General features: G+C 42.1%; 1 protein-coding gene across 8 annotated transcripts in view; it reads right to left on the reverse strand.

Annotated features, from left to right (window-relative positions):
* Positions 1 to 2,354: 2,354 nt before the first annotated feature.
* The window catches only part of ZNF532 (zinc finger protein 532), a 42,349-nt gene continuing 19,253 nt past the window's right edge, over positions 2,355 to 25,450 (reverse strand). For all 8 annotated transcript variants that reach the window (XM_054293354.1, XM_054293349.1, XM_054293348.1 and 5 more), the window contains 8 exons: positions 22,526 to 24,882; positions 17,781 to 17,962; positions 14,731 to 14,907; positions 10,577 to 10,739; positions 7,853 to 8,131; positions 4,530 to 4,642; positions 4,060 to 4,207; positions 2,355 to 3,802 (listed from right to left, as the gene is read on the reverse strand). In XM_054293354.1, coding sequence (XP_054149329.1) covers positions 3,308 to 3,802; positions 4,060 to 4,207; positions 4,530 to 4,642; positions 7,853 to 8,131; positions 10,577 to 10,739; positions 14,731 to 14,907; positions 17,781 to 17,962; positions 22,526 to 24,862 — 3,894 coding nt within the window. In that variant the 5' untranslated portion in view covers positions 24,863 to 24,882 and the 3' untranslated portion in view covers positions 2,355 to 3,307. The remainder of the gene's footprint in view (positions 3,803 to 4,059; positions 4,208 to 4,529; positions 4,643 to 7,852; positions 8,132 to 10,576; positions 10,740 to 14,730; positions 14,908 to 17,780; positions 17,963 to 22,525; positions 24,883 to 25,450) is intronic.

The following is a 25,450-nucleotide window of genomic DNA, read 5'->3' on the forward strand; positions in this document are numbered from 1 at the left end:
GTCCACATCCACTCCTGGCTGCAGAATCTGCTCTGCACACAGAGCCCGGGGATGTAGGTCAGGCATGCTTGTGCCTTCCATGGGTGACCAGTTCTGTACTCATTTCTCCTGTCAGTCCATTCCCCACTGCTCCTAGTCACCCTTCACAGAGCCCAGCAGATAACCTTTGAGTAATAAGCTGAAATTCAAATACAAATAATTGACTACCGAACTGCCCTAATATTTGAGAAAGGTTTTAAACTAAAATAGGTTCTTCTGTGTGCCATTATTGGCCTGGCAGCTATGTGTGTACGCTAAGTGTACTGAGAAAGGTAATATTAACAGAATGAAAAGGTCGCAGCTGTATAAAAATCCCTTTAAAATAAATAGGCTTGCCAAACTGAATTCCCCACAGCTAGACAGAGGTTAAGAACTGAGAACATTTGGGCCTTTGGCAGGTCAAGTTGTGCATCTGTAAATGCCCTTCAGAAATACAAACACGAGACAAGTGCAGAGAATCAGAGGGATTGTGGGTGGCCAGGTTTAGCTCTGGTTGTACCCCCAGGCAAGCAGGCCAGGGCTCAAAGCTCCCGAGGGAGGGATCTGGGGGCACCGTGCAGGGAGGCCACAGCACCCCTGTGCCATGCCCAGGCACCCCAGGGACAAGGGAGGCTGATGCACAGGGCAGTCACTGCCCACATGCCCTGAGGCGAGCTGTTAACCAGTAGCAGCAGGTGAAAAACAGTTTTATTGTGGCTGTGGTGGCAGCTGGAGCTGAGCGTTGGTGCAGTCCTGCTTGGGCAGTTTGCAGCTGGATAATTGGGCAGAGGTCTCGTTGCACTCCCTGCCTCCTTGGAGAGCAGAAGGGATGGAATGGGAAGGCACACAACAGGAGGAGATACATAGCCTTAGTTTCTGTTGCAATTTGAGGTTGTACTGTTCAGCACCTTTGTTTCCAGCCACAAGAGTGGCTGCAAAATGGTGGAGTCTAGATGATCCCTTTCCTAACTCTCAGAGAGGTTTTATGAAGTTTAATCCATTACTCAATCCTCAGAGGAAAGGGGTAAAAAAGAGGAGTATTTATGTCATCATTGACTGTGAGTGTCACATTGTTAATTAAAAGCAAACAATTCAAATGTCAGATCTTGGACTAAAATAAGTTGAAACATTTTTTCTATAGTTTACAACAGGAAATAATTCCTTTAGGCATGCCTACTGATATTTGTGCCTTTTCACCATATCTCACATTGCTTTAAAACCTTCTGTTCACCTCCTGCTCTTCAGGACATTGTGCTCCTGTTAAGGAGGTATGTCAGCTCTGACAAAGAAATGTGGCTGGAGCTTGTGGGGCAGTTCAAGACCCTCTGTCCCTTAAATCTTTCAAGAGGTTACTGGTGGGAGAGTTAAATTGTTTGCCAGTTAGACCTGAGGAGAGCCCACTGCCAAGCAGCTGGGCTGCACTCCCTGGTGTGCAGGAGCTCCTCTGGGGACACGAGTGCCAGTGTGACACCCTGGCACCGTGATGCCATTTGCAGGTGTCAGACAGTGAAAAGGGAAAATAAAGAAAAGTAATAGTAATGGCTGTGAAAATTGAACTTTTATTATCTGTTCACTGTATACAAAACACCATTCTGCATAGTGATAACTCATTTGTTGTACAGTTGACAGTGCACATCAACAAACAAGTGTTCAGAGGTATCCACTACATGGGAAGGGCAGTGGTGGCTGTGGTGCTGTGCCCACTGCAGGATGAAGTACCTCACAAGCACTCGATATGCCAGTAATAGAAACGGGCTAACAAGCATCTACCCAGGAGCCAAACCAGGAATGAGGATGGAGAGGGCAGAACTCATCTGTCTGAGAAACAATTTCCAGAATGATTCAGTTTTACAGAGGTGGCTGAGAGGACCCATATTTTTTTAAACACTTCGAATTTTAAAACTATTAGAATTTAATGATAAATAACAGAATCTCACAAATCTTTTGGGGCAAAATGCTCCACATTTATTTACATATGAAATGTGTTTAATACAGTCGTAATGGACATAGTGTATAGTAACATCTGACAGCAGCAAGACTTTCAAGGAACCCAACAATTACTACTGTTTATCATGCAGCTATCTATATATACACAATTTGTTTTAAAAAAAAGTACAAAAATTTTTGTAGGGTTACATACAAGGTATAAAATGCAAAAACAAACTAAAAATATACTCTCACAGAGAACTCTATCTGAAAGGGACAGTATGGTACCTTTTTGTACTTGTGCAAGCAAAACTAGTGGTGCTGGGCAGGAGTTTGCAATGTCTGGCCTGTGCTAAAGCTGCAGGCCCCAGGCCCACTCCTGGCTGGGGCTGGCACCTTCCCATTGTGGCTGTGTGTGACACTGAGCACCAGAACGTTTGGCATGATCAGATGGAGCTGGCAAAGCCCAACCCCTGCAGCAAGGGTCAACTATTTCCTTTCAATAACCAGCAAGGAAAATACATAATGCTGTGTACTCACTTCTATATGTTTAATAAATTACATGACAAAAAACATCACCATTATAAACCTATTCCTCTAATTACATCTTATTTCTTAAATCCAGAGCAACCCAGCCCATTTGTAACAATTTGAGCTTTGATCACAAGGACCTGGTGACCTAAAAATGTCACTGCATGATATTCAGAGTTGTGCATTTATATTCTTCTTCAAAAGTACTTCACCACTCCAGGAGGTCTGCACTTGTTCTGGTGTTGCCACCTAAAAACCAGCACTTTATTTTACACATGCAGTGGTACTTTTGTCTTTTTTTATAATGTATTTTGTAAGAAAAAGTTTAAAAGCTTCCTTAGACATTTGGAGGTCCAAGTTCGTGGACCCTCCCCTTAGCTTGCTTCCTCTCTCCTCTCCCCTCCTAGCACCTCCTCTTGATGCTAAACTTCCATTAGCTAAATTTTCTTTCCGAAGCATTCAAAAACCAAACAGTTTAAGAGAACCTAAGGAACTGCCCTGGCATTCAGAACTCTGTTTTAAAGAAACTTACTACAAAAGAACAGAAAATAACGAGAAAAAAAAAATTTTTTTCCACTAGTTACTGATACAAACACATAACCAAAGAGTATAAAAATTATTAGTTTAAATATATACAAACATTTTTCAACTCAAATACTGCTTCAATGGTTCTGAGGGTATAGACAATGAGGTGAAGGGGACACTTTTATGCAGAATATATTGCAACAGCCTGAACAGTACTGTTAATACTATTATACCTTGAGCTTTCTGTAACAAAAATGTCATTAGTATTCCAATGTGGAGCGAGATTTCTGCATCCCAAACAATCTGATCACTTGTCAGCTGAACTCATTCTTTTGGACTTGATGAAGGCCATGCCATGTGTTCTCATGTGAGTGTTTAAGGCCGCTTCAGTTTCAAAAGTCTTTGCGCACACTTTGCATCTTCTGTCCGATGCCGCGCTGTTGGAAGAGTCGTCCTCGTGGCTGGGTTTGTTTTCCTGCTGATTATCCTCCCCAGACCCGTTCTGCTTTGATACTGGCTGAGGCTCCTTCAGCTTATGTACAATGAAGAGGTGTCTGGAAAGGGACACGTGAGATGTGTAGCAGAGTCCACATTCCCTGCACTGGTACGAAGAGCCATCAGATTTATGCTGAGGAATATGTTCATGAAACTGGAGAAGGTTTTCTGTTGTAAAGCCACAAACTGCACACTTGTGAACTTTAAAAACATTTATCTTCAGCTTCTTTAATGGCTGAGTGATTGCACCTCGTGGAGGTCTGAACTCCATTACAGGTTCTTCCAATTTACGCTTTGGACTAGGAACCTAAGAAAGAGACAGAAATGGTGTGTCATGTAAGCATAAATATGCAGTTCTTTTCATAACTATTTGTGACTTGCAAATGTCAGAACCTTTCCCTTGGCAAATTCTAAAACAACTCTGATAGACTATCCTTTTGGGGCTCTGCTTTACAGAAGATGAGTCATTTATGGCATCAAAGTACCTGTATTTATTTAAAGATCCTGAATATATACCCCAAAAAAATCATTCTCTGTGACTGAATGAGTCTTCGAAGTGATTACCTTTGTGTCTTCTTTTACTTCCCTTTCTTCCATGTTGGTAGATTCAGTCATTTCTTTCACATCAGGGTCTTTAATGCCGTGCATCAACTGAATGTGTTTTTCCAGCATCAACCTCTTGGTAAAAGTACGTCTGGAATCTGGGCAGTGCCTGCAGATATACACACACAGACACACACATTCAGGTATCATGCTTAACAAGTGCCTTTTGTAGACTGGAAGAATGGGTTTGTATTTGAGATACCCCTGAAAACCAGGTTCCCCAAAGTGGAACTGTGAACTCTCAGCTCAGCCAAATTTCAGACTGTAGACTTTACACACTGCACTCTGAGGAGCCTGACACGTTTCTGCAGGCAGGAGAGGTAATTGGTTTGGCCTGTCCTGGGCATCTGGCTTTTCCACAGTTAAGGAAAGATGTTCAACTAACAATGGTTTTTGTATTCCATTTCTAAATAAATTAAACCAGAACTTACGAGCACGTATAAACCTTCCTAATGCCTTTGTGCTTGATACGATTGTGCCGACATAAGCTGTGGGATGAACTGAAAGATTTGTCACATTGCCGACAAGGATGTTTCTTCATTTGCTTTAAAAAAAATAAGAGAAAGACTTTCATTAAAAAAACTCAGTAAAAGTGGTGCCTGTGCTGAACCTTCTGATAAATAGGAAAGAAACATCACTTACCCATTTTTGGTACTGTACTTCACGTACAGCCCCACTTCAACAACACTGTGCAAGTCAGAGCTGGACCTCTTTCAAAGCAGTGTGGCCCTATGAGCTCCACACAGACAGACAGACAGACACCTGTCTCCAGCTGTGACCTGGTGTCAGGGACAGTGGATGAAGAGAATTTCTTCCACCAAAGAAACAGGGAAGATCAGAGGACTATTTCTGGATCAATAAAGGCAGCAGATGAGGGGGTGCTTTCCCTTCCCATCACCAAACCATGTCCTCAGCTGCTGACTAGGAGCTCCTCAGTCACACACAGGGAGCGGTGAAGAGCACAGAAGAAGGACCAGACCTGAACCTCACAGACACTGACACACTAAGAGAGTTCAGGAAAGTCAGGACAAAATGAGCAGTATGATCTGATGCCAAGTTGATGGCCATCTGTTGGGAGAATTCTGTGGGGCTGATGTTGCAGCTGGTCGAGTGGCAGGAAAAAGTAAAGGAAGAAACTGAGAAGGGCTGGAGCAGTCACACACTAGTTGTGTGGCAGTGAGCAGAAGCATCAAGCCCGTGGTCAGAAAAGCAGGAGGACGATGCCAAGCAGGACCTGGGGCAGCTAGCTGGGACCCCACAATTGTTCTGAATTCCTTGGGGAGACTCAAGATAGAGACCCAAACAGAATTTTGCATGCATCAGATTCTGCAATGGCAGCCAAACCAAAAAGAACTGAAAAATTATTTCTGTAATTAAGTGCAGCATGATCTGCATCTTACAGCATCTTGTCTTGACAGAAGAGGATGATCAATGACTAAGCTGGAGTTGGTAATTCCTACTTAGAAAACATCTGCCCTTTGACAGAAACACACCTGCACACAAGTGCAAGGAGCTCAGCAGATGGGTGCCTGGTGGATGGCAGACACACATGATCCAGTTTCAGACAGGAGTTACACAGGCTTGTTGCAAGAAAAGGTGAATCTGTCTGTCTGTCTGCGTAGACAATTCCCAGTAGGGGCTGGAACCTTAAGGATCTGTCCAAAGGGGATATACACAGCAACACCTCTCCTATGAATACCTCTGCATAATCCAGCCTGGGATCAGCTAGGGGTTGCAGCTCTTTCACTCTGCTCCTACAAAAGCAGAAACTACTTTGAAAGTAGTGTTTTCATGTACCTTGCATGGCAATGGATTCTGTGAATAGCATATGAATTGCTTAATTACAGTTTTAAACAATCATTCTGAAAGGATCCTTTTAGAGCATTTAACCCACACCTATGATTCTTAAGAAAGTAAGACTGTAAATTAGTTCCTGTATTTATTAGATCCCTATGACATACTTGGTTATCTTATGCTCATTTCTATTCTGTCTATGGTAGAAGTTTAGTTTTTCAACATAGTCTTTTTGACAGCTAACAATTACTAGAAATTTTGACAGGTTGGGGAGGAATGTAGCACCTGGCCTGTATCCCCCATTTCTGAAAGACATGGAATTGTATTTCTGTTCATTTTAGTATCTGTGTGCCTCCTGTGTTATTCAAAGAACTCCTTGAGTGGGGATAAAAACCAGCACCTGAATGGAAGCAGTGAAAGAGGCCTTCAGGCCAGGATTTGCGTGCAACAATTATCTAATATTTCATAATAAGGGCTATTCTTGAGGTAACATTGCACATAAGCATCAGAGAGAGAAAGACACAGATTTAAAGCTAATATTTAAAAAGCATTATTGATATGTTACCAACCTTCTTTTACATGCCTTTGGCTACTCTGCTGTGGATGGAATCAGACTGAATATCGCTCTCTAGTTCACTCTGAAGTGACAGTTTCATTGGGAAGTTGTGCTGCTTTGTTTTTAAGAATTGCATAAATGTACAATTCATTCAGTCCTAAACGCATTTCTGATTGCCAGTAAAAGCTCTGCTGAGTTAATATTTGGGCAGCAGGAAGCTGAAGGAATGGGGTGGGAGTTACTGGAGGCAATGATGCTGGGGTGCTATTTGCTTGAAGTTGTCCTAAGAAAATTGAAGATGACACTCAGTAGTCCAGCATTTTCAGCTTTTCCATAAAACGTTTATAAACAGAATAAATAATTTGCAGAACAGCTTTAGAGATAATAACTGTAATAGAAACCTCTGGAAATGTGCAATCATTTATTACAGCACATTAGAATCCTGAAAACGATGGATTTTCATTCAGCGTGGTTCTCCTCCACTTAGACAAAATCAGCCTATTATCCCTCCCAGTCCTGCTCTTTTGCTGCAGTGCAGCACAGCACATCAGTTTGGCTTCCTGGTTCCCAGCTGAGGAAAGAGCCAGAGCATTGCAGAGGGGAAGGCTGGCTTGGCTGGTGGCTGCCACAGCCAAGCAGGGTCACTGCTGCCTTCCTGCCTGCCAGTCTTTTTAATGTCATTTAACTGGAAACGCTACTGAGTGCAGGAAGAACATCAAACAGTCTCTCTGCTGACATGAGGATGCAACATTCCCACATTTCACTTTCAATCCATTTTAAGTAAGGTGGCTCAAATTCAGGTGCTTTAAATACAAAATTCAACTTGTTAACTCAGCTGAACTCCTAAGTGTCAGATTAGAGCAACAGCTCAGCTATGGAATGTGTCTGCCTTTAAATGAAACACCAGTTGGCACTCAGTGGATGAGTAAAACATGACTGAGTCTCCACTCCCTGAGGCTAACAGGCACTGAGCTTCAGAACAGAACAGAATCAAATTGTTTAAGCTGGAAAAGATCTTTAAAATTGGGTCCAACTGTTACCCCAGCACTGCCACGTTGACCACACCACCGTAAAGAGAGGGAACTGAGAAGGCACAAAGAAGAAATAAGAACCTGGAACAGATTAGATGGTTTGGATGAAATACAGCGATATCTGTCACTCTTTCCATCTTGAAAAAATTTTGGTACTGAATGAACAAGTCTACAATTGATTTTCTCAGCAGAATGATGTAGAAACTGAAAAAAACTAAGCAGCCAAAGCAAAAAAGATGAAATAGATATAAGAACAGTAAATAATAATACTGGGACTTAAAGGAATTATTTTCAGAAACACAAATGGAATGTGAAACAAATACTTCGCCTTTCAGGTTTAATTCACCTTTTTGTACTGAATATATTCCTTTACCTTTCCATGTTCTTTCCTCATGTGGGAGATGTAAACGTCTCTCTGAGTGAAGAGCCTGTCACACTCCCAACATGTCCAGCCAGGGCTAGTGACTTTTTTAGGTTCTGCTTTCTTTATGGGAGAAGGAGATTTCTTCTCCAGCTTTTCTGTGCCGTTGATAGATTTCGTGTCCTCCTTGTTGTGACTGGCTGAGTTTTGAGTTGTGGGTTTAGTACTGAGAGGAAGATTTATCCCCAGGTTTGGTGGCCCCTCAACACTTTTCAAAGTTCCATGCATAGACTATAATAAAGGAGAGAGAAAAAAAGGTACAAAACTGACATAGACATACACAGTTGTACTCAATCAAAAGCCTTCAGTTACTTCTTTGGCATACTATTATCATCAGATCACCTTTGTAAAGAAACAGGATTAAGTAAAGGCAAGACCTAGCATCACCTAACAATAACTGACACCGTATATAGGTATTTTCACAAAAAAAAAAAAGGGACTTACTTTGGAGGTTAAGTTTAAATAGTGGTTTAGCAGGGAGCGAAAAAGGGCTCATAACTGTTAATAAAAAACAAAGTGCACAGGACCAACAACTAAGAGCAAAGTGCAGGTGTGTAGTAAAGGAGGAGGCTGGCTTTAGTATCCCACTGCACAGGGGAGCAGGAAAAAAGGTCACCTGGAGATTCCATTCCAGCCTAACCTGTCAGCATGTAAAATGTTAGTGCTCAACTTTCCAAATGTCTTGTAAATGCAATATTTGAAATTTCATTTCTTATTTGAAACTACACCAAGAGCATTAAAGCATAGTATGGAGTCCCAGTGCTGGCCAAACAGGGAGTATTACACCTCCAGGCCAGGCCAGGCCAGGCCAGGCCAGGCCAGGCCAGGCAAGTCCTTCACCATCTGCTCTCACAGGCTGCTGGAAATTTTCTTGTAGCAAGTCATTACAGGAAAATAAGACATACATTTTGCCATCAAGAAATATTGGCATCTGCAGGAATTATTCTGGGTTATTTTCTGTAGCTTTAAATAATCTCCTCCTGAGCTTCCTTCTGTCCCTTTCTGTCCTACTTTTACCAGGTCTGTCTCTGCCTTGATGGTTTATGTCTAGCCATACCAAACCATTACTTTCTGTGCAGCTGAGCTCTGCCTCTGTCTGGCACTCGTACTTTCCCTGAGTCCTTTTGTGCTTTTATCCTCTCTCTGAATCCTCTTCTGCTTTTATCTATAACCTGTTACTGTTTTTTCAGTCCCCCTTAAATGAATTCCAATTTACAATGCTTTGCTCCAGTCCCTACTGCTATACACACATCCTAAATGCAAAACCAGCAATACTGCTACTGCACATGTATTGACTAATCCTCTAATTTTAGTCTCAAAAATGTCTGAATCATTTATCGTGAACATGCTAAAACCCCACTGGCTGGAAGTTCAAATACTGCCATGGAACACTAAAGCCAAAGAAGTAAAGTAGTGCCCAAGCAAGTGAGCACATCTTTGAAATGTGAGGTGCTAAACACCCCAATTTCTGTAAAGAGAGCTTCTGGCCCTAACTGCAGTCAGATTGAGCTCCTGAAAGTGTTGTCTTCAGGTCTTACAGAAGTACTTGTGTATAGATATAACAATACTTTTCCAGTAATATCTGACTCAGGAAAAACTAACTACAGAAACAAGACTACACTGCAATACACAGAATTTGCCTATTTAGTGAAAAACCCCCAACTATCTGAGTAGATCAAAGGAAACAGAAATCAGAGTTTTGCATTGCTGCATGAGAGGAGCATCTAGGATATCCTGCAGTAAACATGCAAGAACTAGTGCTACTAGTTCAGAAACAATGGAAATACTCAGTCCTTGTATTCTGAACATCCTGGCTCAGCCTTCCCCTCATCTCCTCCTCAACATGAAGACTGGCTTTAAGACCACCTGTTTTTTTCAAGACTTGTGATCTTATTTTCAACACTACTTCAGAGGATTCTGTGGTTACAAGTGCCATAGCTGGGACTAAAATGCAAAATTATGGTTTTAGTAGCCAAAAAAGATGTCTGGTCTTCCACTCTGCAGTAGAGAAATGGCATTCAGAAATTGTGTCAGTGCCAGAGAAGCGCAGTGAGCTCCAGTCCCACTGTGTGTTCAGGCAGAAAAACCCCAGCTTTGGTCTGTATGACATGAGGTAAGAGTCTGTGTCAAACACACCACTAACAAATGATAGCCAGGGGGCTGCTGATCCTTCAAACCGGGACCTTCAAGAATCACAGTGAACTGTCAGCTCTTAAGGGTGCTTATGAGGAAATCCACTGGAGTTTTTTTCAAAGCTCACATGTTCAAGTTCATATAACACAGGTAACCTCTACATTTAACAACATACTGCTTCCTGGTGAATTCTCAACATCAAAGGTTTGATTTTGTGATGCACTTCGCATTCTCTGCTCCTAACAATTGGAATAATACTTAAAATACTGTAAATAAAACCCAGTATTGGTTAGGATTGGACTTGCTGAGAAATTCCCAGTACACCAAGATCAACATTCTTACAGAAAAATCAACTGAGTCATTACAGATATGCTGAAGACCAGATAAAATATAAAAGTTTAACATTTGAGAACAACATTCACAGATTATCCCCTCAGAACTGGTAACATCTCTCTCAGCAGTCTTGTTACTCCATGCCTTTTCACAGCATGTATTGCATGCCAAATGGTATAATGAAGGAAACAAGAGAAGATGCCTACGCACCTTGATATGATCCATCATAAGCTGTTTCTGTGCATATAGAAGAGAACAGTCTGGACACTTGAAAACAGACACCTTCTGGTTTTCAATGTGCTGATCAAAGTGGCGATAGAGCAAAGGTTGCAGAGTAAACACAGTGTCACACATAGAGCATTTATATATTATTCTAAAAACAGAAGCACAATAAACAATGTCAGTCACGTTGATGATCTATTTGCAAGAATCATGACGTTAACTTTGTTTCTCATCACAGATAAGATCTGACATGTTTAAGCAATTGTTTCACAATGCCTGAAAAAAGTTAAACTAATTCAAAACATCCTTCAATTTCAAAATATAAGAGCAGTAGAAGAAACAGAAAAATAGAAAAAAAATTAAAAGTGTAAACAAGAAGCCAGAAAACAATAGCATGTGCCAGTTACAGATACACAACAACATCTGCTCAGGATATCTGACAGTTCAACACCTTCAGTTTCTGAACCCACATTGTAGCTAAAGGATAATATCCCTGCTCCAGGTTACAAACCTGTATATTGTATATGCAGTATATTGTAAGAGAGTGATTCATTCAGTTGTAGTTAGGGACATACTTCAAGATAAATACATTTTGGGCAATGTTCATGGCTGTGATGCTCCTGAATGCCAAACCTAGACTCTGTAAATGCCCTGAAGCTCCAACAGTGCAGGACAGGATTTCCCTGATCTGCCATTCCAATGTGATGAATCTGCCACAAAAATGTAGAGACACCACCAAAGACTTCCTTTCTTGGAGCACATGTGACTTTTGAACATAGGTTCCCCAGACTCCTGTTCTTACAGCAGTTTTCTAACCACCGATAATGAGATAAGAGAGAAATCTAAGCCATGTAATCTGTAGTGCTGCAGAGAAAGTTTAGCTAAAATAAAAGAACCAACCACAGGTGCTCGTACAGCAACAGGCACTTCCCATCTTTAAGAGTAACTTCCACTTAAAAAAACAGCCATCAAACCTTCCTACCTGCTAAAGTGCTAAATCTTCTCATTAGCCACATAATATCCTTTCTATATGCCTCTAAGTAATTACCATTGATAGTGCATTGTTCCAGAGCTCTAGGGAGCTGCACTGTTTTGAGATGACAAGAACATGGGCATTGCTTCCATGTCCAAACTGTCCCGGAACTCCAAATGAAAAACAATACACTCCTTCATATTAACTGGGAAAGACTTTGTGCTATCAAGGGGTCCCTGTTTCTCACACATGCTAAGATAAATGTATTATTTGCACAGCATCCTCTGATGATCAATGTACTATTGTCCTGCTTTCTGTGGTGAACCCTTCACTGCAGATCTGGAGATTTGTAGAAATGCTTTCTGAATTTATCACATATAAAAACTGTAACTCTCTAAAACCACCACGAGCTGAATCTCTGTATTTTCTATGGCAGCTAAAGTACTTTACCCTGCCTTTACAGAAGCAGAACTATCTGGTAAAGATCCAAATATCAGACAAGTCTCTGGACAAAGACTGTACTCACTTAAATTCACTAAGTACAGTATGAGTTATGACTATACACACCTCACAGTATGAGTTATGACTATACACACTTGGAGTATTTCCTTCAAACACAGCAAAACATAATTTTAAATCCTTAACATACATGCAACCATGTACACTGGTTTTGGTTTTTTTTTAAATTTAATTGAAGTAGTCAGTGTTTAACATGCAACTGCCTAAAATGCTGTTCAAAGCTTAAAGGCAGTTGTGCTTCCACAGGATGTCATTTACAGGGATGCTGGAATAAGTCAGGCCGTCCATCCCATCCCATCCCATCCCATCCCATCCCATCCCATCCCACCCCACTCCCAGGCTGGTTACTCAGCACTGCTCCTGCCCCACAGGACACACCAAAGCAGGCACATGGCCTTTTCACTTTCCAAAAATCTGCTTAGCAAATTCATGTACTATCTGGGAATAAATACAAGTGTTATCTCAGGAAAATACTTTCAGTCATATAAAAGACATTTAGCATTTGGAAAGCTTCTGCACCAGAGGATAGTATTCCTCCTTCACATTTTTTTTTTTTAAAAAAGGAACTTGTGGGATAATACACTTTTTACCAATAGTACCGTAAATATCCAAAATTTGCCTGGTAAACAAGAATTTCTCCAGTAATCACAAAGAGATCAGCCATGGAAAATATCTTAGTGCCATTCCTAGACACTGCCTACTGAAAAAAGACCACCTCGGTGGTTTTCTGGGAAACCAGAGCTTAAGAGTATGTTACAGGAGAGAGCTTCCCAGAGCTGAAAGACAAGACAGCCATCCATTTCCCTATATTAAAATAATCTCATTTCATCCCACTGAGAATCCCTGCATATAAAAGTCATTTTTCATACACCAAATAGTTTAGTGCATCTGTTGTGCAGCAACTGTTTGTAATGTAATTGCAAATCACACAGTGCCAGGGGCAGACAGCCAGCGTGCCCAGGAGCCCCATTGCTGTAACAGAGCAGCGTGCCCTACAGCAGAGAGCCCCAGGAGCCCCGGGCACTGCTGAGCCTGGCACTGTCCCTGCCGGGGCCACGGCCCTGGGGCAGCAATGGGGCTGCCAGGGGTGCCACTCACACAGCCTGGGTGCCGCACAGGTACCCAGTGTGAATGCACTGCCTCACATGCAGCCTGCCAGCTCTGACCAGAACTGGGCAAGCCAACAACTCTGAGCACTGCAAGGGCTGCAGAAATCCTACCAGGCACTCTGCATGCATTTAAGGCAGCACTGGGATTAAAACTGGCAAATTTAAAGGAAACACCACTTCTTAAGAGGACTGCTCCACTATGGGTTCTGTGACTTATTACAGCAGTACATAATAAAATTTCATTTCATTTTTTTATAATCAAAGTAAATTTGTTGAGGAATGCAATTATAAGTGCACCTATATGGAAAAAAAAACTAATGCAAAATACTTAATTCATTAACCTGATCAGAAACAATTGGCAGATCCAAGCACAGTTCACTTTTCATATGTGTAACATCTTACACAAACAGTGATCTTAATCTTTTAGATTTCTCTAATGAGAACTATGGGGACCTGAAAAAAGTTTTAAATGCTGGTATCTAACAGCGCCTGACTGATGACACCATCCTGAATTAAAACAATGTATCATTTCCCACGAGGCAGAAATTACTTCCAGTTGGTATCAGACATGGCAAGTTTGTTGCCATTTTGATTTGCTGGAAGTGTAAACAAAGAAAAAAACTCCTGTTTATATGATAGAAGAAACAGTGAGAAACTGAACAGAGAAAAACCTGTTAATATGTTAGAAGAAACAGTGAGAAAGTGAACTCTTAGGAAGAAGGCTGGTTATTACATCACAAGACACCTTCTATGTTCTTGAGCGTGCCAGTTGTCACCATGCTGGTGCTGTGCCCGCCCAGAGAGAACGCGGAGCTCAGCCCTGTTTGCTCTCGGCAGTGCGCTCTGGCAGCGAGGGAGAGGCACAGCGAGGAGAAGGGGCGCTCAGAGGTCACACCCGAGGGCTGCAGGAGTCTGCACACACAGAGCACCTGCAGCACAGCTGTCCAACAGCTTTCAAAAGAGACCCTGAAGCCGAGTCCTACTTGTACTCTGTGTCACCACCTTCAGCAAACTACCACCTTTGTGGGCAACTTTCCTAGCCACAGAATAAAACCACTTCTGCTTCAAGCCAGAAAGAGATTACCTATTGGAAAAAAAGCTTATATAAATAGATAAAATGCTTTTTCTCAACTTCTCAACCACATTATGAAAATCACCACATAAGCACCAATTAGTATTAGCATCTCTTTTAGGAATCACATTATTTTAATTCACAGTAAAAATGCAGATGAGCTAAGCAGATTAAAACATCAGAACGAGCAACACTCTGGCCACCTGTCCAAATAATTTGTGTAATTACATTTTGCAATCACTCTCTTGTAGCATGCAGTACTTAAAGAGTTGCTAGTGCATTCAGAGAAATGTCACCTTTGCCCAATGAACTCCCAGCTGAAAAGTCATGAAAGCACTACACAAATCCCACATTCCCAGCAGGCTGACAAACCGGTGGCTGTCAGAGGTGTCCTGCAAGCACAGGACACAATGCAATTTCACAGCTCATTCAAATCAGGCAAGTGCAGTAGAAGATGAAGTTTGCTTACTTTGGTTCGCCTATCTTGATACCCGGGTGTTGTGTGTAGGCATGGGAGTGCGTGCTGGGAGCAGATTTGAATGCCATGGGACAGATAGGACACTTGTAAAAGACTTCACAGTGACAACCTTGAATGTGAGACTTGAGTGCCGCCACGTCAGAGTACACGACATTGCAGTGCACGCAGCTGCGGAGAGAGCGGAGGAGAGTCAGTGCAGCCTGCCCCAGCAGGGCTGGACATCATCAACATGGCTTTTCAAGCAAAGGCCACAGAGAAACACACATGGAGAACAACTGGATAAAACTACATTACTCTGTCAACTGCAACAATCCCGGAAGAATCAACATAACCAGCAATTTTTGGATCACAAAGTAAGGGGAGAGAAATCTCACACACTGTCATTTGAAAATCTAAGAGATATGAGGTCAGAACATGTTTTTATGTTATTACAATAAAACAGATAGAAGGGTGGACAGACAAGTACTCTATTGATTGCAGAAAATGCTTAAATCCTCTGCAAATTTGGAAAGAGATTTTCCAGAATTCATTTTTATCACATGCAGGGCATTGTTTAAAGTACACCACAGCAATTTAGAAACTACCACCAAATGGAAAACCAGTAAGGAAAATATTTTCACAATTTCCCTTGTTTAGATTTAAAGAAGACATACTGGTAATGATTTTCTGGTACATGTAATCAAATCAGCACTTGGATTGAAACTCAGGAAAACGAAACCAAATCCCTACTATCAGATCAATATATCATATTGGAATTCAGAAAATATTTTTCAAAAACATACTTCTGCTGTGACAAAAATTTGTGACCTTTCTGCATCTATTCTAAAATAAAACAATTAAAAAATTGAATTAATATTAGAACATAAGAATTTTTATACACAATGATCCCCTTTAATGTCCTATCTCCAGTAGCAAATGCTCCCAAATCAGTCCAAGAACATAGTGCAATCAGCAATTACCTGTCAAATGAGACAATTTCTTATTGATCAGTATTTTGCAGTAAGACTTGTACAAACTCTTCAAACGTAGAAGGCCTCCACCCTTCCAGAATTCTAATTTTAGCATCTATCATGGCAGTATGATTGTTTTCATATAAATGTCAATTTCATTTTTCAATAGTTTTACTGCCCTGATGATAACAATAAAGCAGGAAATACAGTTCTACATTGAATTCAAAGATCCCATTTTACTTTTAAAATTTATCACCCTTGAATTTTATGAAATGCCATCCATTCTTTTTCTGGGCATTTAATTTACACTCTTACTAATATTCATTGAGTTTCTATAGTCTCTGCTCACCAATGCATTCTCTAAAGCAGATTATTCTGGTCTTTTTTGGCTCTGTTTAGAGCTGTCCCAGAGAGGTGAGCACTTTTCCCAGCCGTGCACAGCATGATGCATTCAGTGACACACGTGCTCCTGAGGTGTCCCTCGGAGAGCAGGGTGGCATTGCCACCCCCCGTGCCACAGTCTGACTGTACTCTCGAGTGATGCCACGTAACAACTGAACTCAGCATCCACCATTGTGTATCACAGAGTTCCTAAGGCCCAAGCCTTCCTCTGGGGACTGCTCCAACAGCTGCTTGCTTTCACCTTGGCAGCATGCAGTGAAACTTCAGGCTGAAGCTTTCAGCTGACTCCGTGCAGACACCTAGCCTAAACCACTGGAGTCAAAGGGAGCTTCCCGGCAGAGGCCCTGTGAGAGGCAGGACAGGCTGTGCTGCTCATGGGGAAAAGCACCACAGTTCCACGAGAGGCTGGGCAGGCTAGGGAGGGAGGCAGTAACATCCCCAGAGACTGCTTTTGCTTGCCTGTGTGACTTTGGTTTCCTCTCACCAGATCAAGAAATTCTTGACTCAATGTGAGATGAGATTTTTTGAGACATCTTGAAAAGCTTAGTGACTTAGATTCCCAGTGAAGGGGATTCTTTCTGCTGGTGTTACCAGCGCAGGCCAGGAGTCCCTAGAGGTGATTCCATGCACAAACCCAAGAGACATACATGAGAGGGAAGAGCAGTGGAGTGCAGGAAGCAGATGGAGGACAAGAAATGCAGGACAAGAAACACTACTGCTTGAGAGAAAAGGGTAAAAAGAAAAGAACCCAAGGAAATGAGAAGAGCTTGGAGTTATGTCAGGACATGAATTCAAGCTGAAAACAGAGGCTTGATGCAGTAAAAATGCTTTCATCCCTTAGGGGACAATTGCACAGCCATCCTGGAAAATGAACTGTGGCACCTTAAGGGTGGAAGGAGCTACCTGCTGGAAGATTTACAATGGCCTTTTCCAGGCAGACAGGGTGAAGTGGACATGTTTTTGGAGTGCTAAGCAAAGCTCAGGGTACGGGTGGCTCTTCTGATCTCTTGCTGTGCTGCCTGCCACTCAAGTGCAAGGAAAATGCTAACAAAAAGCATCTTTTCAAATCTTTCAAAACTAAACATTTCTATGAAATGCCTCTGCTCCCCATTTTCTCAGTGAGTTGCCATTACAGGGAAATGTAAAAGTCAAAGGGAAACTGAAGAGTAACAAAGGAGAACCAAAAGACAGGGTTGTTTGAGAAAGGCAATTTCCAAGTGATGCAAAGTGATAAAGTCTACGAATCTTGATTTGCCACAGAAAAGAGAACAACCAGACAGAAGCAGCATGCCCATCAACATCTCAACCATACATTCTGGAAGTACTGATGATGACTCTTCTACCAGAAAGAACAATCTAAAATTCAATGGTTTGGAAAAACTCAAGAAGGTTTCTGAAAACCTGAAATGAAGATAATGTTTCTGAATTCTCTAGACTTTATAAACCATGAAGTCCTGAATCTGTGTTACACTAGCTAATATTCTGATTTAATCATATACAAAAGTGGATGCCCAAAACAAAGCAGAATCCTAATGTATTTATTTCAAAATTTCAGTACTAATAGTACTGTTGCCATAACAATCCCATGAAGCTGGTATTGTCTCCAAACAGTGCTTATGGAAATGGAAAACCACTTTAAAAACCATAAATTATACATCAATTGACAGCAAAAGGAATCATCATACTGACCGAAACCCAACTCTTCGGGTATAATGCAGGCAGTTCTTAGTGACATGGGTCTGGAAGTGGACAGATCTGCAGATTGCTCCACATTCAGGACACGTGTATGGAGATTTATGCTGATGAATTCTCTGGTGTGATGCAAAACTGCACTGGTTAGGAAGCAGCATCTGGCAGATATTGCATGTCTTCTAAATGATAAACCAGAATAGATGAGACAAAAGGTTTGGTTCAGCTCTACATAACGTCTTGTGTCAAACACTGCAATACAGCAAATAAAGGTTAAATGTCATAACTGGGATGGGACCCAATGCAGTAGCAAGTACAAACACAAGCTCTGCTAGCAGAGCTGGCAGGTGCTGGTAGCCAGACTGACTGGCATCCTGGGCTACAAAGCTCCTTCCTACACCACTGACCACGGGAGATACACGTGCTTTACGGAAATATTACTGGGGTGCCTTCCCAGATTACCTTCATAGTGCAAGGGGCCTACAAACAACTCCAAAATCAAATTACTGCTATTGTCTCTTATGGCCTGGGACTTGTGAACCTCACCAGGGCCTTGCAAAGATTTAAAATCAAACCCAAGACTCCTTCATGACATCAGTATGTTTTTAAACAGGTATTTGCATGTTTTTAGGAATGTTCTAAGAATGTTCTGGCATATGTATTGATGTGTACACTCTGCAAGAATATTGACCAAAAAAAATCTCCAGATCTGCATTATAAATTATTTACTAACATACGCCTGAAGAAATCCTGAAATGAATGCTCTGGGAGCACTGTGGCCTGGTGTGTTTGAACACAGTCTCTGTACAAACAGAGTTCTCCCATGTCCTGACGCAGCAGGGTGGCAAAATGCAAATCATTAAATTACAGCATGTTAAGCAAAGCAAACAGGCCATCGCTGCAATGCAGGTTCCACTGGCACTCCTGCCAGCCCACTGCAGTACTGTTCAGCACGGGTACATGCCCTGCTCTCCTGCGAGGCTCTGCCTGAGTTTAGCTATCTACAGGGATGTCAAACTGGCACCTGCTTAGAGCCTTTGGGGTGCAGCAAGGCTACACTGAGACACAAAGAAATACTCACTTTGGAATGCCAAATACTTGGCCTTAATTGACCAAAGAGTGCCCAAAAGCGGGGAACTCACAGCCTCAGGCTGACCAGAACTGCTTTGGGGTGTTAACTTTGTCTTAAGTTCAGATAAAGGCAAAACTCTCTGACCAGCAATAAGCGCCGCATTTACTGGGCTCAGTACCATTCCCCAAATCTCTTTGGCTATTCCTGTATTAACAAGCTGTAATACAATACTGGAGAATCTGGAGCATAATTTGATTACGTAAGAAAACAGCAGTCCAGAACTACTTATTCCAGTAACAGAAACATTTGGAGGTTTCACAGTCCTTCCAAAGCCTTTGGCCTGCAGGACCTCTGAAGGAAACTGGGATGTGATGCCACAGAAGAGCTACACAACATTCCAGCCCCAGCTCAGTGATCTTCCTGATTTTGCAGCAATCTGCCAGACTCATTTGCTGAGCCAACATGCCAGTAATGCTCTTAGTTAAGGCCCCTGCTCTGCTATTTCAATGAGTACAGAAAATGTTTGATTGTAACTGATTACAGTAGAACAAGAAGCATCTACTGTGAAATTCTGACATTCAGCACGTTTGCTTACCATTTTATTTTGGGCTTAAGGTGGCATTAACTTCCAGTTCTCTCATTCCAACCCACACCAAAATAAAACACAAGTTTGTGAAAATCATCACCTGCCTGCATTTAAAGTCAAAGTTTCAGAAAAAAAAAAAAGGGTTAGAAGGAAAAATGGTGGAGGTGGAAAATAAAGATACACACATACGCTGAGTATGAAGGGAAATGAGCTATGCAGTTTCCATGGGAGCTATATACTCCTATCTATAACTAAGAGAAATACTAACATTCATTAGCCCAGATTTGCTACCTTTTCCCCACAGCAAGTACATGAGGGTTTTATTCAGCCAGAAAACCTATCAGTGAGTCAGGGTTAATACTCCTTTAGCAGGAATATGCCTTTAGATTAATATTCCTTTAACAGGAATATTAATGGCAATAAAACATTACAGAAAAGTAACCACTTCATAGTGAATGTATTTTCATTTATAAGATTGTTCTACCATTGCTTATTTTAAACAAAACATTCTACCTTCATAACAGGAGTATAAGAGCAGCTACTTACTCATTTGAAACACAACACTATACATTTTCCATTTCAGGAGCAATTAGATGGGACACTAGAAAGAACAGTAAGCTGCAAATAACCTTTTTTCCTATTACCTGTTTGCAAAATCTAAGTGTTCATTTTTATTCTTTCTTCCTTCCAAAGAAAAAATACCAATCTAATCTAACTTCCCTGTCTTCTTCCCCCCACAATAATGGCAGTTTTACAGCAAAAAGACAGTGCCAAGCACTAAGAAGGAAAACAAGTCAGGGTATTTCTCATCCAAGCTTCTCAAGAGGTAACATCTAATGAAAAATTAGCAACATACGTAGTAATAAATGCCTGTACAGAGCCTTTCTCCAGGAAACACTACCCCTACAGGATGCAACCAAACTCAACATAAAAAACAGCGCCTGCTTGACATATGAAAAGAACTACAAAAATGTGTAATTAAGATGTAAAAGGATGCTTCAACAAAGAACATTTAAAACTACATTTATTAAGTGTTCTTTTCAAAGGGAAGAACATGAAAATAGCTTATTTTCCTCCAGTGCTTTGCACTGTTTTGTTTAAACCTGCAGCTCAGCAGAGCAGGTTTCCGTGAGGAGACACAAACACGCAGACAGGCAGCAGGCAATGCCAGCTGCTCCTGCAGCTCCAGGGCCTTCCCTCCTTCAACAGCAATACCTGGGAACCTGTACTTCTCTCTCCACCTCCCTGCAGCTGCATTTTCACATTCTGTCAACATCACAATTGCTTTCCTTTAGTAAATTGCCAGGATAAACAGTATCTAAAGGACATGTAGGGAGAGCAACTCAGCAGCAACAGGGCAAAAGCACCAGACAGAGGGAGAAAGGGAAGGGCAAAAGGCTTTGTTTACTTGGCCATAAAGACAAAAATCCTCACAGCCTGTAAGTGAGAACATCACTTTGTTCTCTTTCAATTTCTATTTTAGCCTCATCCTCCCAACCAATTCTCTGTCCCTCATTCAACTGCTTTGTCTTGTCACCTTCTTTCCTGTTTGCTTTTCCAGTACCAAAACCACCAGGTTTTTGCAAGGTCTACTGGACCTTAGATGGAATGTTACCTAATGGGCTTATTATGGGGAAAAAAAGAATCTATCTACAACCAATAAGCATCAGCAAATCAGTTAGCCAAACAGCCTAAGTATTAAGCAGCCCGAGCTGGTGCAGAATGTACTCTAATGGTCAGCCATTAGATCCTGTTCAGAACTGCAGCAACATCTGTGCATGGACATGTTCTGCTGAAGGAAACTCCCTGAGCTATGCACACTTGTAGTATCTTACAAACAGAAATTCACTTGCATGGCATTCCACCCGGAATCCAGGTAACTTCAGTCTAACTCTGCCAGCCAATTAAAGGGAGGAGCTAAGGCAGAGCGACATAATCGAGGCTATTTCCACGTGCAAATCTCTTTACATTACTACCTGTAGTGGTAGGTGCAGTGGAGCTGCTTCATGGCACAGAATAGGTCCTACAGGCAGTGAATAGATCCTGACAGGAACCTGCCTGTGCTCCTAGGACTAGTGCATTTTTTTTCCTAACTGCAGGACTTAAAAGTCTTTAGCCTGTCCAGTTTGTGTGATTCCCAGAAAGACTCCTGGGGCATTCCTGTCTTGAGCATGCTTGCAGGTTTTCAGCTTCCCCCGCAGCAAGAAGCTGGAGCACTAAGCTCCCCTGAATGCTTTGAACCACACCAGAATCCCTTTTAATTGGCACACCCCAACAGAGATCCAACCATATCATTTAATTGACCACCTTCACTCTGCCAGGATTATAAAATACATCGCACACTGATTAATATTACGTTTTATTGAATGACGTATTTCTTTCAGGTCAGGCCACATACATTAGTAAATAATTTTCAAATGGTTTTTATGTTGAACTCATTAGCAATTGTAAGAGGAAAAGAAATGGAACCAACTAAACCAATGGTCACACAGAAAGGAAGATGTGCAAGTAAGAACAGCACTTTGCACTTTGTGAGGAAGAGCTGAGGCAAACAGCAGCATTCCTGTCAGTAGTCAGTGTGCCATTTGTCACTGCCTGAGTCCCTCCCTGCACGTGAGGGGAATGCCTCTCTCACTTAGGGCACTTGGTGAAAACCCTAAAACCTGAAGACCAATCTAGAATGAATCACTTAAAGCTATCATTCAGGTTGAATAGACGGGCTGTTAATGAGGGTGCCAATTAAGTGGATTCCACTGGCTAGTCAAATTCCAAAGCACAGAAAGAAGCATTAACATATGATTAGTAATACCCACGATTATTTTCTGCATTATCATGTTCAACTGTAAGAAAGCTAATGCTAAATTTTAGCAAAAATATAAGTGTCAATTTCAGACTTCAGGGCCTATAAAGATTCTAAGTCTTATTTAAAAAGTGTTGACATTCACTATGTAAGTGCTTGCAAGACTTTCTATGGTTTTCATTTATCATTTTAATCACAGAGGTTCAGATAATAACAGCTAAATGAAAGTAAAAACATATCCAAAGTCTCCTAGGCTTATAGATGAATGTAAACATAGGATACTCTACTTGTCCACTTGTGTCTGCGGCCTGCTGGAAATGAGTTGCAAGAGATGTCTCATCTTGGAAAACTTCATTGCACTCCAAGCACTTTAGACTATGTCTACAGAGTTTTGATGGATCTTCGTCTAGGGGCATAGCTGGAATGACAGGAGAGCTCGCAGGGGCCGAGATCACTGTCCCAGTTAAGCCAGTCTGGATCTTTGTTAGGGAGTGCGTGCCAGTTCCCCCTGCGCTCTGGAGCACGGCCGCAGCAGTATTGGAAGGAGATGCTATCATTTGATCTGCTGGGACTGGTTTGAGGATCAGGTGGGAACACTGCATCACGACGCCTTTCTCCTTGTGCCCACGAGCATGGGACAGGAGGCTACATTTATTGTAGAAAACTAAATTCTTTGTACAATGATTACAAGTCACTTCGATTCGCACGCTTCTCCTGTCGTAATGCTGGGTCAGGCTCTTCTCGAGAGCGAACGAGTCGCCGCACTCCAAGCACTTGTACCCTCGTGTCGGTAGCGTGATTCCGGCATTGGCAGGGGGGCTGAGGTTTGGGACGTAAACGGGTACGGGATTGACGCTGCTCAGCACCTTATTGAATGCTTCCACTACAGAGCTCTGCAGAGATGACACCACCTGCACTCGAGACACTTTTTTCGAAGGCTGGGAGGCGGCTGCAGAAATTATTGCCTGCTTGATTTGCTGCTGGGGTTTTGTTAGCACTTGGCGCAGTTCAGAGGTGGTTTGAGCACCCTGAGGCAAAAGGTTAAGGTTGGCAAGATGGACTGTCTTTGGCACGAGTTTGGCACTGGCGAGGCTCGATGCTGGCACCACGACCGTCTGCTGCTGGATGGCGTTGGCAGCTTTGATAATGGCGTTGCTGGCGCTCTGCACGGACGCAGCAGAGATGACAGTGGCCTTCACTGTGGTGTTGTTAGCCAGCTTCAAATTGATCACTTGGGAACCTGCAGTTTTCACTGCTGAAACGGGCAGGAAGGCAGTAGCCACGGGTTTGATAGTGACCTGCTTGGGGGCAAGTTCTGCAGATCCAACTGCATTGGTGACAACTGAGGACTGCAGAGGAGCTCTGGGAGGAGAGGAGAGAACAGCAGCGGAAGTTGGTGAGGACAGGAGAGATGTCATGGAGGTTACCATGGAAGCACTCTGCTCTGGCTTTTTACCAGAGTCCAAATCAACTTCTGGTAACACTCTAGTAACAGTTCTCTTGATCTCCCCAGAAGAAGTCTTGATGGTTTTTATGCGAACCTTAGGAATTGCTGGTGTTGACCCTGCGGGAGAAGACGGAGACCCTTTGCTGCTGTTCTCACTGGAGACGCTTCTGGGACTATCGGGCGGTTTGACAGGCGGTTTCTTAGCACCATCAATGAGACTCTGAGACTCAGGAGATTTTTCAATAGCCCGGGGACTTTCACTCATGTCTTTTGGTAATGGAGAAGACTCTCCTGAATTAGACTGTAAATCCTTACTGCTATCTGTAGCTGCCTTTTTAGCACTCAGTGCTGCGATTGCAGCAATGCAGGATGAAAGCTTTGCTGATGACTTTGCTTTGGACTGGGAAATGCTGGCAAGATTTGTGTCACATTTTTCAGCACTCAGTTTTCCATCAAGTACCCTGTTTTCAAGAAGCTTCTCAGAATTGTCTTTTAGTAACTTGTCCTCTGTTTTTCGAGTTTTAAAAGGCTCATAGACACCTAAATTCATGGAGCTTGTCTCTGTCTCTCGTTTACCAGTTTTATTTTTATCTATACTACTTGAAACTGTGATTCCAGATTTAATTAAGTTCTCCCCTCCAAGTGCCTTTAGTTTGTCATATTCCTGCTGCGATAGAGATCCTGCCAAGACATTTGCTCTAAAATTTGCACGTATCTCCTCTTTATCTGGGGGGTCATCCACCTCAATTCTCTCATCATCATCGAATTCTTCCGCACTTGATATTGGGCTGAACTGGTTGAAAGCTGAATCCTTCAGTGTAGTCTCAGAAGCTGACCCATCATCTTTAAGTGATTTCCCTTCATCTTTACTGTAACTCTCAAGAGCTGCTGATGTCAGAAAGCCATTGTGCAAGCTATTGCCTGTGGAATGGTGGCCATCCTTATCCAGGCCTTCGGAAGAATCAATAGTACGCACATTTTTCACAATGACGCTCACCCCAACATCAGATGATGATGGGACATGGGAGTCTTCATCTGCATGAGCATTTTGTTTTATGTGGCTTTCGTGGTCATCATGTCCAGATTCAATAGCTGCTTTGGGATCTACCATGTCTGGTATGTCAAAGGCTGCAAGAAGGTCATCAAAATCTGGGGTCTTCATATCCCCCATGGCCATGTATTTGATTGTAAGCAAATCTGTAAAATAAGCAGAAAGTCATTACTTTAAGCTCTAGTAGCCCAGTCTTACAGAAAACAAGTGCTTGTTCACATCTGCCATGCAAAGAAATGCTATTTCACTTCTGAAGTAATGTTTTCAGAGATTATACATTACAGAACAGTGACCAAGCATACAGTAGAATTATTACACCAAGAACTATAATAATTTATAAACTCCACAGATAGTAACCTGGCAATTTTATTCTGGGCCCAAATTGCAGTGACTTTCTTCCTGTTCCCTCTCCCACATCCACTCCTATCCTCACCCACCTAGACTGCAAAATACCTGGACATGCATAAAAATAACATGAGACATTTGTAAATCCTCTGAAGTCTCGACTTTCCTTAACAGCTGCACTATTAATCTGAGGAGTCTTCCTGAAAATAATGAAGTATAAAGTAATAAACATCTGTAAGACTTAGGTATTCATCAACTCTGGCTACCTGGAAGTCCTTGTGGATTATGAGAAGGCAACTGAGGAAGATTTTTAAAGGATACTGGAATAGACACAGACTTTTCATGAAACAGCTTCAAATAAATATAGAA

The sequence above is a fragment of the Melozone crissalis genome, unplaced genomic scaffold (genome assembly GCF_028551555.1).
Source record: "Melozone crissalis strain CALT ecotype California unplaced genomic scaffold, PUWL_Pcris_2 ptg000136l_1, whole genome shotgun sequence".
NCBI classification, from domain to species: Eukaryota; Metazoa; Chordata; class Aves; order Passeriformes; family Passerellidae; genus Melozone; species Melozone crissalis.